A 15,561-nucleotide genomic window follows, 5' to 3' on the forward strand; every position below is an offset into this window, starting at 1 on the left:
AACTCTGCTTCTGCAGTTTCTCCACTGCAGACGGACGTCACTACATCTCCTGCCTCCACGTCATAACTACGTCGTTAGTGAAAGTCTGATCCTCTAAACTCCGCGGTTGTCTTCTCCTAACTCCTCATGAAGTCTCCTTCCCATCTTTCCTTGATCCCGTGACATTTTCCACAGAGGTCAAGGAGAAGTGCTTAGGGTTAGGGTTAGGATTTAGGAGGTACGTTTTGACTATTTTACTGCAGCCCAAGTTTCAGTGTCTTCACCGCAGATGTTGCGCTGAAGCGCCGCCCGGTGGTCCCTCAGCGGCACCACAACACTAACAGGCAGAAGAAGCTTCTCTGTGGAGGGGAGACCTCCAGACTGAAGTCACACCCAACTAACAGAGAGGTCACATGACCAGGGGACGCATCCGGTCTGCGGTTCCTTTGGAGCGAAACACTTTCCTTTGTTATTCAAAGACATCACACATGGCTCGTTACTTTCATGAGAATATAAAATACTCCTAAGCAAATAACATATAGACAGCAAATAACTGTTTAGAAGACTGAAACTATAGACTGTTTAGAAGACTGAAACTGTAGTCTATAAACACAGGTTTTAAATAACTTTGCTCCTCGTTATGAATTAAGTTTAACCTTCATCAGGTCAAAGCCTTTCCTCCATTAACAGTGAAACCCTCCAACCAAACTTAATCTTTATTACGAGTATAAAAAGACATAAAAAAATGCACTTTTATATATATATATCAAAAAGATATCCCATCAGAATAAAACTCAAACACAAAAAATACAATCATTAAACCATCAATTTATGAACAGGAAATCAATTAAAGCAGAAAATTCAAACAATTCATAATTCATCTCTGGTTTGTTCTAATTGGCTCAAACATCTCAAAAATGTTTATTCACACAAAACATTTAAACAAAAACCTTAGTCACTCAAAGCTCCAGAGTCCAACAAGTCTTCATATTCAATCAAACACATGGTCACATGACCTTCAGGTGAACTCAGGTTCTTCTTCTGTGGTTTCTGACTGTGTTCAGTATGTGACCGTCTGAACTGTGGAAATAGAACGGGAGTAGAACCGAGAACCCTCTGCACTCGCCATGGAAGCTTTACTCGTCACGAAGAAACCTCAGCGAGTTTAGTTTGTTTGCAAGCTAACAGCTGTTCTTCTTCTTTGGTCCAAACCTTCAGTTATCCAATGGGAGAGCCGATGGCCCCGCCTCTAAAAGACACGTTTCAATGTTGGGTTCAATTAGTGACATTTGTCTTTTTCTCCAGTGAATCACAGGAAACTGAATAATTTCAGGACCCACAAAAAAAGACCTGAGTTCAACCTGAAGATGATGATAAAGAGGATGAAGGAGTCAACCTAAAGATGACGAAGATGATGATGAAGGAGTCAACCTGAAGATGATGAAGGAGTCAACCTGAAGATGATGATGATGATGATGAAGGAGGCACTGAACAGTAAGCTGCGGTTGACTCTTAAGTGGCAGGAAGGTGAAGGCAGTCTGGTGCAGACGGACACGACATCATCAAAAGGCCCAAAGACAGATTCATGACATTCAAAAAGGAGGCCATGATTTCAGTAGCCATCAGTAGATCACCTGACTGGTGACAGGAAGTAAAGGCAGGTGCAGCAGAGTTACTGAAGAAGAAGAAGGCACATCTGAAGAAACTAGGTCCACCTGGCGGAGGCGTCGTGTGGGTGTGGCTTCAGTAGCTGAAATTGACCTTCTCGATGTCCGAGATCAGAGTCCTGGCCAGGTAGATCCCCACCATCTGATCACAGGTAGACAGACACATCAGGTACAGAACTCTGACTCTGAGATCTGAACAACATAATAAAGCAGAATTCTAACCTGCAGCAGCGAGATGACGATGAAGACGATGGCCACGGTGTAGAGGTTTCCAGGTAACCAGTCCTCCAGCGCAGCGATGCAGCCTTTAGTGTAGATGTGATCAGTCCACTCCGTCTGTGCAGGAACCACGGAACGTTACAGAACAGGTTCTAACAACACCCCACTCACAGCAGCAGCAGGCAGGACACATCATGTTTTGGTAGCTAGCTAGTCGGACACAGAGTTCCTCATGAATACAGAACCGAGTAGAACACAGATAGGAATAGTTCTGGTTCTGTTCCTCACGGTGGAAACTACAAGCTAGCTACCAGGAGACCAGAGAAGGACCCAGTGTCCTTTAAGGTTTATTGGTCACATGAAATAGATTCAGAAAGGGACAGAAGGATAATGTGTCTTGGTTACGCCCCTCCAACACAAGCATTCATGGTTCTGTCACCATGGTCCCCCGTTAGTGACGTGTTCCTGACTGCTCATCTTCAGCACCTCCTCTCACGGGTTCTAACCCTCGGTAATGGTGAACCTTGATCCCTTGTAGAGACGGCCCACACCAACATGCTGGCCTCACCTGTCCAAACAGGAAGTACATTTAAAGAACAGGAAGTGATCTCACCTTCGGTCTCCTCACGTCGTATCCACACTGAGTGTTCAGCACAGAGTCCTGAAACAAACAATCTGTCACTTCCCTGAGACTGAATCAGGTTTAAAGGTTCTAAATGAATCCATTATTATGATATAGGGAGAACCTTTAATATATATATATCTCTATCTATATCTATAGATATATATATCTATATCTATATCTATATCTATATCTATATATATATATATAGATATATATATATCTATATCTATATCTATATCTATATATATATATATATATATAGATATATATAGATATATATAGATATATAGGGTTAGCTTATATATATATATATATACATACACACAGTGGCTTGCAAAAGTATTCATACCCCTTGAACGTTTCCACATTTTGTCACATTACACGCCACAAACATAAATATATTTTATTGGAATTTTATGTGAAAGACCAACACAAAGTGTCACAAAGTACAAAGAAAATTATACATGTTTTTACATTTTTTTCACAAATAAAAAACTGAAAAGTGCAGTGTGCAAAATGATTCAGCCCCCCTGAGTCAATACTTTGTGGAACCGCCTTTTGCTGCAGTTACAGCTGCAAGTCTTTTGGGGTTTGTCTCTACCAGCTTTGCACATCTAGAGACTGAGACTTTTGCCCTTTCTTCTTTGCAAAACAGCTCAAGGTCAGTCAGATTAGATGGAGAGCGTTTGTGAACAGCGGTGTTCAGATCTTGCCACAGATTCTGGATGGGATTTAGGTCTGGACTTTGACTGGGCCGTTCTAACACATGAACATGTTTTGTTTTAAACCATTCCAGTGTAGCCCTGCTTTATGTTTAGGGTCGTTGTCCTGCTGGAAGGTGAACCTCCGCCCCAGTCTCAAGTCTTTTGCAGACTCCAACAGGTTTTCTTCCAAGATTGCCCTGTGTTTGGCTCCATCCATCGTCCCGTCAACTCTGACCAACTTCCCTGTCCCTGCTGAAGAGAAGCACCCCAGAGCATCATGCTGCCACCACCATGTCTGACAGTGGGATGGTGTGTTCAGGGTGATGTGCAGTGTTAGGTTTCCGCCACACAAAACGTTTTGCATTTAGGCCAAAAAGTCCAGTTTTGGTCTCATCTGACCAGAGCACCTTCTTCCACATGTTTGCCGTGTCCCCCACATGGTTTCTGGCAAACTGCAAACGGGACTTCTTATGGTTTTCTTTTAACAATGGCTTTCTTCTTGCCACGCTTCCATAAAGGCCAGATTTGTGGAGTAGAGCCCAATAGTTGTCCTGTGGACAGATCCCCCACCTGAGCTGTGGATCTCTGCAGTTGGTCCAGAGTCACATGGGCCTCTTGGCTGCATCTCTGTCAGTGCTCTCCTTGTTCGGCCTGTAAGTTTAGGTGGACGGCCGTGTCTTGGTAGGTTTGCAGTTGTGCCGTACTCTTTCCATTTCCGGATAATGGATTGAACAGTGCTCCGTGACATGTTCAAAGCTTGGGAAATCTTTTTATAGCCTAACCCTGCTTTAAACTTCTCCACAACTTTATCTCTGACCTGTCTGGTGTGTTCCTTGGACTTCATGGTCCTGTTTGCTCCCCAGTATTCTCTTCACAAACCTCTGAGGCCGTAACAGAACAGCTGTATTTGTACTGAGATTAGATTACACACAGGTGGGCTCTATTTAGCCATTCGGTCAACATTCAATCATTCAGCAGTCATCAGGCAACTTCTGAAGGCAATTGGTTACACTCAGAGAAAAGGGGGCTGAATAATTTTGCAAACTGCACCTTTCAGTTTTTTTATTTGTGATTTTTTTTTTTAAATCATGTATAATTTCTTTGTACTTCACAATTGTGTGACACTTTGTGTTGGTCTTTCACATAAAATTCCAATAAAATATATTTATGTTTGTGGCGTGTAATGTGACAAAATGTGGAAACGTTCAAGGGGTATGAATACTTTTGCAAGCCACTGTGTGTGTGTGTGTGTGTGTGTGTGTGTATATATATACATAACGATATACATATTGCATATTGATCAGAGATGAACTCACAGCAGGATCAGTGATGCAGCAGGAAAAAGGAACACCGCACTTCTCTCTGCTGAGATGGGTTCCGTTACAGCTAAAATAGACGTTTAGATCCCAGTCGTTAGGATCCTGAGCTCCACAGCAGTGGTTCTGTTAAAGAACCAGATAATAAAGGTTTAACTAAAGGTTCCTAGGCTCCACAGCAGTGGTTCTGTTAAAGAACCAGATAATAAAGGTTTAACTAAAGGTTCCTAGGCTCCACAGCAGTGGTTCTGTTAAAGAACCAGATAATAAAGGTTTAACTCAGTGAGAGCTTACCATCCTCTGCAGAGAGTCGATGAGGTTCTGCAGGTCGATGTCGTCGCGGTACCCTTTGACGCTTGCCAAGAAGAAGTCGTTGATCCACTCTCTGACCTGACTCTGAAAAACCACCGCCAGCACCGCAGCAGTCAGCTCCAGGACGAAGATGAAGCCGATCACGCCAGAAAACTAACGAAGAAATCCAAACTTCAGCAGACGGACGTTTTTAACGTTCAGACTTCAGCAGACGGACATTTTTAAAACGCACAAACTTCAGCAGACGGACGTTTTTAATCGCACAAAATTTAAAAGATGGACGTTTTTAACATTCAGACTTCGGCAGACGGACATTTTTAATGCACAAACTTCAGCAGACGGACTTTTTTAACGTTCAAATTTCAGCAGACGGATGTTTTTAAATGCACAAACTTCAGCAGACGGACGTTTTTAACGTTCAGACTTCAGCAGACGGACATTTTTAAATGCACAAACTTCAGCAGACGGATGTTTTTAAACGTACAAACTTCAGCAGACGGACGTTTTTAACGTACAAACTTCAGCAGACGGACGTTTTTTAACGTACAAACTTCAGCAGACGGACGTTTTTTAACGTTCAGACTTCAGCAGACGGACATTTTTAAACGTACAAACTTTAGCAGACGGACGTTTTCAAACGTACAAACTTCAGCAGACGGATGTTTTTAAACGTACAAACTTCAGCAGACGGACGTTTTTTAACGTTCAGACTTCAGCAGACGGACGTTTTTAAACGTACTAACTTCAGCAGACGGACGTTTTCTAACGTACAAACTTCAGGAGACGGACGTTTTTAACGTACAAACTTCAGCAGACGGATGTTTTTAACGTACAAACTTCAGCAGACGGACGTTTTTTAACGTTCAGACTTCAGCAGACGGACGTTTTTAACGTACAAACTTCAGCAGACGGATGTTTTTAACGTACAGACTTCGGCAGACGGACGTTTTTAAACGTACTAACTTCAGCAGACGGACGTTTTCTAACGTACAAACTTCAGGAGACGGACGTTTTTTAACGTACAAACTTCAGCAGACGGACGTTTTTTAACGTACAAACTTCAGCAGACGGACGTTTTTTAACGTACAAACTTCAGCAGACGGACGTTTTTAAACGCACAAACTTCAGCAGACGGACGTTTTTAAACGCACAAACTTCAGCAGACGGAAGTTTTTAATCGCACAAAATTTAAAAGATGACCGTTTTTAACATTCAGACTTCGGCAGACGGACATTTTTAACTTTCAGACTTCAGCAGACGGCCATTTTTAAAACGCACAAACTTCAGCAGACGGACGTTTTTAAACGCACAAACTTCAGCAGACGGACGTTTTTAAACGTACAAACTTCAGCAGACGGACGTTTTTAAACGTACAAACTTCAGCAGACGGACGTTTTTAAACGTACAAACTTCAGCAGACGGACATTTTTAACTTTCAGACTTCAGCAGACGGACGTTTTTAAATGCACAAACTTCAGCAGACGGATGTTTTTAAATGCACAAACTTCAGCAGACGGATGTTTTTAAACGTACAAACTTCAGCAGACGGACGTTTTTAACGTACAAACTTCAGCAGACGGACGTTTTTTAACGTACAAACTTCAGCAGACGGACGTTTTTTAACGTTCAGACTTCAGCAGACGGACATTTTTAAACGTACAAACTTTAGCAGACGGACGTTTTTAAACGTACAAACTTCAGCAGACGGACATTTTTAAACGTACAAACTTCAGCAGACGGACGTTTTTAAACGTACAAACTTCAGCAGACGGACGTTTTTAACGTACAAACTTCAGCAGACGGATGTTTTTAACGTACAAACTTCAGCAGACGGACGTTTTTTAACGTTCAGACTTCAGCAGACGGACATTTTTAAACGTACAAACTTTAGCAGACGGACGTTTTTAAACGTACAAACTTCAGCAGACGGACGTTTTTTAACGTTCAGACTTCAGCAGACGGACGTTTTTAAACGTACTAACTTCAGCAGACGGACGTTTTCTAACGTACAAACTTCAGGAGACGGACGTTTTTTAACGTACAAACTTCAGCAGACGGACGTTTTTTAACGTACAAACTTCAGCAGACGGACGTTTTTTAACATTCAGACTTCGGCAGACGGACGTTTTTAAACGTACTAACTTCAGCAGACGGACGTTTTTTAACGTTCAGACTTCAGCAGACGGACATTTTTAAACGTACAAACTTTAGCAGACGGACGTTTTTAAACGTACAAACTTCAGCAGACGGACGTTTTTTAACGTTCAGACTTCAGCAGACGGACGTTTTTTAACGTACAAACTTCAGCAGACGGACGTTTTTTAACGTACAAACTTCAGCAGACGGACGTTTTTTAACGTACAAACTTCAGCAGACGGAAGTTTTTAATCGCACAAAATTTAAAAGATGACCGTTTTTAACATTCAGACTTCGGCAGACGGCCATTTTTAAAACGCACAAACTTCAGCAGACGGACGTTTTTAAACGCACAAACTTCAGCAGACGGACGTTTTTAAACGTACAAACTTCAGCAGACGGACATTTTTAACTTTCAGACTTCAGCAGACGGACGTTTTTAACGTTCAGACTTCAGCAGACGGACATTTTTAACTTTCAGACTTCAGCAGACGGACATTTTTAACTTTCAGACTTCAGCAGAAGGACATTTTTAACTTTCAGACTTCAGCAGACGGCCATTTTTAAAACGCACAAACTTCAGCAGACGGACGTTTTTAAACGCACAAACTTCAGCAGACGGACGTTTTTAAACGTACAAACTTCAGCAGACGGACATTTTTAACTTTCAGACTTCAGCAGACGGACGTTTTTAACGTTCAGACTTCAGCAGACGGACATTTTTAACTTTCAGACTTCAGCAGACGGACATTTTTAACTTTCAGACTTCAGCAGAAGGACATTTTTAACTTTCAGACTTCAGCAGACGGACATTTTTAACTTTCAGACTTCAGCAGAAGGACATTTTTAAAACGCACAAATTTCAGCAGACGGACATTTTTAACTTTCAGACTTCAGCAGACGGCCATTTTCAAAACGCACAAACTTCAGCAGACGGAAGTTTTTAATCGCACAAAATTTAAAAGATGGCCGTTTTTAACATTCAGACTTCGGCAGACGGACATTTTTAATGTTCAAATTTCAGCAGACGGACGTTTTTTAACGTTCAGACTTCAGCAGACGGACATTTTTAACGTTCAAACTTCAGCAGACGGACGTTTTTAAACGTACAAACTTCAGCAGACGGACGTTTTTTAACGTTCAGACTTCAGCAGACGGACATTTTTAACGTTCAGACTTCAGCAGACGGACATTTTTAACGTTCAGACTTCAGCAGACGGACATTTTTAACGTTCAGACTTCAGCAGACGGACATTTTTAACGTTCAGACTTCAGCAGACGGACATTTTTAAACGTACAAACTTCAGCAGACGGACGTTTTTAACGTTCAGACTTCAGCAGACGGACGTTTTTAAACGTACAAACTTCAGCAGACGGACATTTTTTTAACGTTCAGACTTCAGCAGACGGACGTTTTTAAACGTACAAACTTCAGCAGACAGACGTTTTTAACGTTCAGACTTCAGCAGACGGACATTTTTAACTTTCAGACTTCAGCAGACGGACGTTTTTAACGTTCAAACTTCAGCAGACGGACATTTTTAACTTTCAGACTTCAGCAGGCGGACATTTTTAACTTTCAGACTTCAGCAGACGGCCATTTTTAAAACGCACAAACTTCAGCAGACGGACGTTTTTAAACGCACAAACTTCAGCAGACGGACGTTATTAACGTTCAGACTTCAGCAGACGGACGTTTTTAACGTTCAGACTTCAGCAGACGGACGTTTTTAACGTTCAAACTTCAGCAGACGGACGTTTTTAACTTTCAGACTTCAGCAGACGGCCATTTTTAAAACGCACAAACTTCAGCAGACGGACGTTATTAACGTTCAGACTTCAGCAGACGGACGTTTTTAACGTTCAGACTTCAGCAGACGGACGTTTTTAACGTTCAGACTTCAGCAGACGGACGTTTTTAACGTTCAGACTTCAGCAGACGGACGTTTTTAACGTTCAGACTTCAGCAGACGGACGTTTTTCACGTTCAGTGAAGTCTGAACATTAAAAACGTCTGTCTGCTGAAGTCTGCTGAAGACATTTTTAACGTTCAGACTTCTGCAGATGGACGTTTTTAACGTTCAGACTTCAGCAGATGGACATTTTTAACGTTCAGACTTCAGCAGATGGACATTTTTAACGTACAAACTTTAGCAGACAGATGTTTTCTCTCAGAGCTCCCACACATCCGGCAAAGCCCAGGATGAAGGTGACTCCGCCAACCACCAGGACCAACCAAACTGGGTCGAAACCATGCAGCCGGGTCACCTGGGTCAGATCCAGCAGGACTCCCTGTAATCCACAACACACAAGTTTAGGAAGAGAACATTTCTGTTTTATTTACTCTTTGGTTAATATAAAAAACTATTCACCTTTTCACTCCATGCCCAGAAACCAACTGCAATAAAGGCAACTCCAGCCAGCTGGAACACAAAGACACACATCAGCGATTAGTCCCTTTTACACCCTGTGTGTGTGTGTGTGTGTGTGTGTGTGTGTGTGTGTGGTGTGTGTGTGGTGTGTGTGTGTGTGTGTGTGTGTGGTGTGTGTGTGGTGTGTGTTTGGTGTAGTGTGTGTGTGTGTGTGTGTGTGGTGTGTGGTGTGTGTGTGTGTGTGTGTGTTTGTGGTTCAGGTAACTCACCCAGAAAATGATGTTGTAGCTGAACATGAGGTACTTGTAGCAGCAGCTCACCTCAGCGCTCTCATATCGATAGTAGTACATCTGCCAATGAAAAATAATGGTTATATAGGGGTCTACACACACACACTCTTCTACATATATACTGTTATATACACTCTACATATATACTGTTATATACTCTACATATATACTATTATATACTCTACATATATACTGTTATACACTCTACATATATACTATTATATACTGTTATATACTCTACATATATACTATTATATACTCTACATATATACTATTATATACTCTACATATATACTGCTATATACATATATATCTTCTACATATATGCAGCTATATCTTCTATAAGATATAGATATATAATATAGTCCGGGTTCGGGTTAACTTCCGTACATATATATATACTGTTATATATTCTACATATATGATATAGTCCGGGTTTGGGTGAACTTACGTACATATATACTGTTATATATTCTACATATATAATATAGTCCGGGTTTGGGTTAACTTCCGTACATATATACTGTTATATATTCTACATACATGATATAGTCCGGGTTTGGGTTAACTTACGTACATATATATATACTGTTATATATTCTACATACATGATATAGTCCGGGTTTGGGTTAACTTCCGTACATACATACTGTTATATATTCTACATACATAATATAGTCCGGGTTTGGGTTAACTTACGTACATATATATATACTGTTATATATTCTACATACATGATATAGTCCGGGTTTGGGTTAACTTCCGTACATATATACTGTTATATATTCTACATACATGATATAGTCCGGGTTTGGGTTAACTTACGTACATATATACTGTTATATATTCTACATATATAATATAGTCCGGGTTTGGGTTAACTTCCGTACATATATACTGTTATATATTCTACATACATGATATAGTCCGGGTTTGGGTTAACTTCCGTACATACATACTGTTATATATTCTACATACATAATATAGTCCGGGTTTGGGTTAACTTCCGTACATATATACTGTTGTATATTCTACATACATAATATAGTCCGGGTTTGGGTTAACTTCCGTACATATATATATACTGTTATATATTCTACATACATGATATAGTCCGGGTTTGGGTTAACTTCCGTACATATATATATACTGTTATATATTCTACATACATAATATAGTCCGGGTTTGGGTTAACTTCCGTACATATATACTGTTGTATATTCTACATATATAATATAGTCCGGGTTTGGGTTAACTTCCGTACATATATACTGTTGTATATTCTACATACATAATATAGTCCGGGTTTGGGTTAACTTCCGTACATATATACTGTTGTATATTCTACATATATAATATAGTCCGGGTTTGGGTTAACTTCCGTACGGACATACGAACCCTACCCAGGAAGCAGCTCTCACCTTAAGACCTCAGATCCTCATGAACTCGCGTGTGTATATATATATATACACACATATAACAAAACAAAAAAAAATAATATATATATATATATATATATATATACACAACCGGTAAACGTGTTTATGTATGTGTTGATCAACACACTGAAAGATTAAAGTAGAACTAACACACCCTACGGAGGCGGACTTCTTCTGCTGCTGCTTCCGGAAGAAACAAAACATTCTTCTTCTTCGTCTTCCACTTTGGTTCCGGCCGACGAGACGGTGCGACGGCGCTTTGCTGCCCTCTCGTGGTTGATAAATAATCCGTTATAGTTATATTATAAAATATAATATGTGTATGTATACAGTAAATGATACTATTTTATAAATTTGTATATATATTATATTTATACATACATACAATATGCATATATACATATAATATATACATACATATGTATAAACCGCATTTTCTGCCTTGTACTGTTTGATAAATAATCAGTGATAATTATATTACATATATAAAATATAATGTGTATGTATACAGTATATTATACTTATTTTATACATATAAATATTATATATATACACACATATGTGTGTATATATATATATATATATATATATATATATATATATATATATATATATATATATATATATATATATATATAAATATATATATACAGTGATGTATAAAGTACCCAAAAGCCGTACTTGAGTAAGAGTAAAGATACCTTACTGGAAAATGACTCCAGTAAAAGTAAAAGTCACCTATTAAAATACTAGTTGAGTAAAAGTCTTAAAGTATCTGATATTTTCTGTACTTAAATATCAAAAGTATTTTTCTGATATAAAATCTACTTAAGTATTGAAAGTAAAAGTACAAGTACATGCATTTGAATAAAAAAAGCAAAGGGTCAGAACTTTGAGAATTATGAAGTTTATTCTTTTAAGTTCTGTGGCCACCATGACCAAGGACAAGGAGTTGTGTTGAAACTAACTGGGTTGGCTGTGATCCATCCACATAGATTATGTTCAACATAATATATTGTACCTAAGTATACTCTTGCATCTACTATGAACTTATCATCATAATTCTCCAAAAAGCAATATGACACTATGAAGGAGTTGTAACAGTGCGGTTATAAGTATGCTCATTTCACATAAGTATGCCGTGGGGCCCTTGGTACCGGTCCGTGGGGCCCTTGGTACCGGTCCGTAGGGCCCTTGGTACCGGTCCGTGGGGCGCTTGGTATCGGGCTGCACAGAAAGAATGAATGAAAAATGTAAATTACATTTTAAAAAATCAAGGGCGGAAAGATGTTTTATTGTGACGTCACGTACCAAGGGTCACGGTACAGCACGACACGAGTAACGGTACGTCACGTGACAAGGGTCACGGTACAGCACGACACGAGTAACGGTACGTCACGTGACAAGGGTCACGGTATGTCACAACACGAGTAACGGTACGTCACGTGACAAGGGTCACGGTACGTCACGTGACAAGGGTCACGGTATGTCACAACACGAGTAACGGTACGTCACGTGACAAGGGTCACGGTATGTCACAACACGAGTAACGGTACGTCACGTGACAAGGGTCACGGTATGTTACGTGACAAGGGTCACGGTATGTCACAACACGAGTAACGGTACGTCACGTGACAAGGGTCACGGTATGTCACGTGACAAGGGTCACGGTATGTCACAACACGAGTAACGGTACGTCACGTGACAAGGGTCACGGTACCTCACGTGACAAGGGTCACGGTACGTCACGTGACAAGGGTCACGGTACGTCACGTGACAAGCGTCATGGTATGTCACGACACGAGTAACGGTACGTCACGTGACAAGGGTCACGGTACCTCACGTGACAAGGGTCACGGTACGTCACGTGACAAGCGTCATGGTATGTCACGACACGAGTAACGGTACGTCACGTGACAAGGGTCAAGGTACCTCACGTGACAAGGGTCACGGTACGTCACGTGACAAGCGTCACGGTATGTCACGACACGAGTAACGGTACGTCACGTGACAAGGGTCACGGTACGTCACATGACAAGGGTCACGGTACGTCACGTGACAAGGGTCACGGTACGTCACGTGACAAGGGTCACGGTACGTCACATGAAAACAACATCAATATAATACATGAATATTTCTGTACGTCCTTGAGCAACAATACATGTCTCATCCTTTGAGAAAATGTCAAAGAGAAAAGAAATAAAGTGGTGACTGGTTAAAGGTTAACAGAGAGTCTTTACTTTAAAAGCTGCCGTATTTCACATCACAGAAGAAGAAGCGTGTCCAGTGGGATGATTCACACCTCAGCAGCTCCACCGTCCCAACACTTCAACTTCCTCTCTGCTGTTGCCGTGGAAACAGTGGGCAGTATCCACTGATTTTACCCTCAAAGGAAAGTATAAGAAGTCATGAAGGGTTATGGGTTTGTAACCCAAATCTTCAGAGGGGTTAGTAACCCAAATCTTCAGAGGGGTTAGTAACCCGAGTCTTAAGAGGGGTTAGTAACCCGAGTCTTCAGAGGGGTTAGTAACCCGAGTCTGAAGAGGGGTTAGTAACCCGAGTCTTAAGAGGGGTTAGTAACCCGAGTCTTCAGAGGGGTTAGTAACCTGAGTCTTCAGAGGGGTTAGTAACCTGAGTCTTCAGAGGGGTTAGTAACCTGAGTCTGAAGAGGGGTTAGTAACCCGAGTCTGAAGAGGGGTTAGTAACCCGAGTCTTCAGAGGGGTTAGTAACCCGAGTCTTCAGAGGGGTTAGTAACCTGAGTCTTCAGAGGGGTTAGTAACCTGAGTCTGAAGAGGGGTTAGTAACCCGAGTCTTCAGAGGGGTTAGTAACCTGAGTCTGAAGAGGGGTTAGTAACCCGAGTCTTAAGAGGGGTTAGTAACCCGAGTCTTCAGAGGGGTTAGTAACCTGAGTCTTAAGAGGGGTTAGTAACCCGAGTCTTCAGAGGGGTTAGTAACCTGAGTCTTCAGAGGGGTTAGTAACCCGAGTCTTAAGAGGGGTTAGTAACCTGAGTCTTCAGAGGGGTTAGTAACCTGAGTCTTAAGAGGGGTTAGTAACCCGAGTCTTCAGAGGGGTTAGTAACCTGAGTCTTCAGAGGGGTTAGTAACCTGAGTCTTAAGAGGGGTTAGTAACCCGAGTCTTCAGAGGGGTTAGTAACCTGAGTCTTCAGAGGGGTTAGTAACCCAAGTCTTAAGAGGGGTTAGTAACCTGAGTCTTCAGAGGGATTAGTAACCTGAGTCTTCAGAGGGATTAGTAACCCAAGTCTTCAGAGGGGTTAGTAACCCGAGTCTTAAGAGGGGTTAGTAACCTGAGTCTTAAGAGGGGTTAGTAACCCGAGTCTTCAGAGGGCTTAGTAACCAGAGTCTTAAGAGGGGTTAGTAACCCAAATCTTCAGATAGGTTAGTAACCCGAGTCTTCAGAGGGGTTAGTAACCCAAGTCTTCAGAGGGGTTAGTAACCCGAGTCTTAAGAGGGGTTTGGAACCCAAATCTTCAGAGGGGTTAGTAATCTGAGTCTTCAGAGGTAAGAGGGGTTAGTAACCCGAGTCTTAAGAGGGCTTAGTAACCCAAGTCTTTAGAGTTAAGAGGGGTTAGTAACCCAAATCTTCAGAGGGGTTAGTAACCCGAGTCTTCAGAGGGGTTAGTAACCCAAGTCTTAAGACGTAAGAGTGGTTAGTAACCCGAGTCTTAATAGGGGTCAGTAACCTGAGTCTTCAGAGGGGTTAGTAACCCAAGTCTTAAGAGGGGTTAGTAACCTGAGTCTTGAGAGGGCTTAGTAACCCGAGTCTTAAGAGGTAAGAGGGGTTAGTAACCCGAGTCTTAAGAAGGGTTAGTAACCCAAATCTTCAGATAGGTTAGTAACCTGAGTCTTCAGAAGGGCTAGTAACCCAAGTCTTCAGAGGGGTTAGTAACCCGAGTCTTAAGAGGGGTTTGGAACCCAAATCTTCAGAGGGGTTAGTAACCCGAGTCTTCAGAGGTAAGAGGGGTTAGTAACTCGAGTCTTAAGAGGGCTTAGTAACCCGCACCTTAATAGGTCAGAGGGGTTAGTAACCCGAGTCTTAAGAGGGCTTAGTAACCCAAGTCTTAAGAGTTAAGAGGGGTTTGTAACCCGAGTCTTAAGAGGGGTTAGCAACCCAAATCTTTAGAGGGGTTAGTAACCTGAGTCTTCAGAGGGGTTAGTAACCCGAGTCTTAAGAAGTAAGAGGGGTTAGTAACCCGAGTCTAAAGAGTGGTTTAGTAACCCGAGTCTTAAGAGGGGTTTGTAACCCAAATCTTCAGAGGGGTTAGTAACCCGAGTCTTCAGAGGGGTTAGTAACCTGAGTCTTAAGAGGGGTTAGTAACCTGAGTCTTCAGAGGGGTTAGTAACCTGAGTCTTCAGAGGGGTTAGTAACCTGAGTCTTCAGAGGGGTTAGTAACCCGAGTCTTAAGAGGGGTTTGGAACCCAAATCTTCAGAGGGGTTAGTAATCTGAGTCTTCAGAGGTAAGAGGGGTTAGTAACCCGAGTC

The 15,561-nt window shown here is 41.5% G+C and overlaps 1 protein-coding gene across 1 annotated transcript; it reads right to left on the reverse strand.

The window, feature by feature from the left end:
- Positions 1-705: 705 nt before the first annotated feature.
- tspan14 (tetraspanin 14) lies at positions 706-9,680 on the reverse strand (the record flags this gene model as incomplete). The annotated part of the gene is made up of 8 exons (XM_079229943.1): positions 706-1,788; positions 1,869-1,982; positions 2,479-2,526; positions 4,511-4,636; positions 4,805-4,975; positions 9,104-9,250; positions 9,331-9,381; positions 9,600-9,680. 8 exons carry the CDS (start codon positions 9,678-9,680, stop codon positions 1,723-1,725), a joined length of 804 nt encoding a protein of 267 aa, XP_079086069.1. The 3' UTR covers positions 706-1,722.
- Between the last annotated feature and the right edge of the window lie 5,881 nt (positions 9,681-15,561).

The sequence above is a fragment of the Taurulus bubalis genome (assembly GCF_910589615.1).
Source record: "Taurulus bubalis genome assembly, chromosome: 14".
Taxonomy (NCBI): Eukaryota; Metazoa; Chordata; class Actinopteri; order Perciformes; family Cottidae; genus Taurulus; species Taurulus bubalis.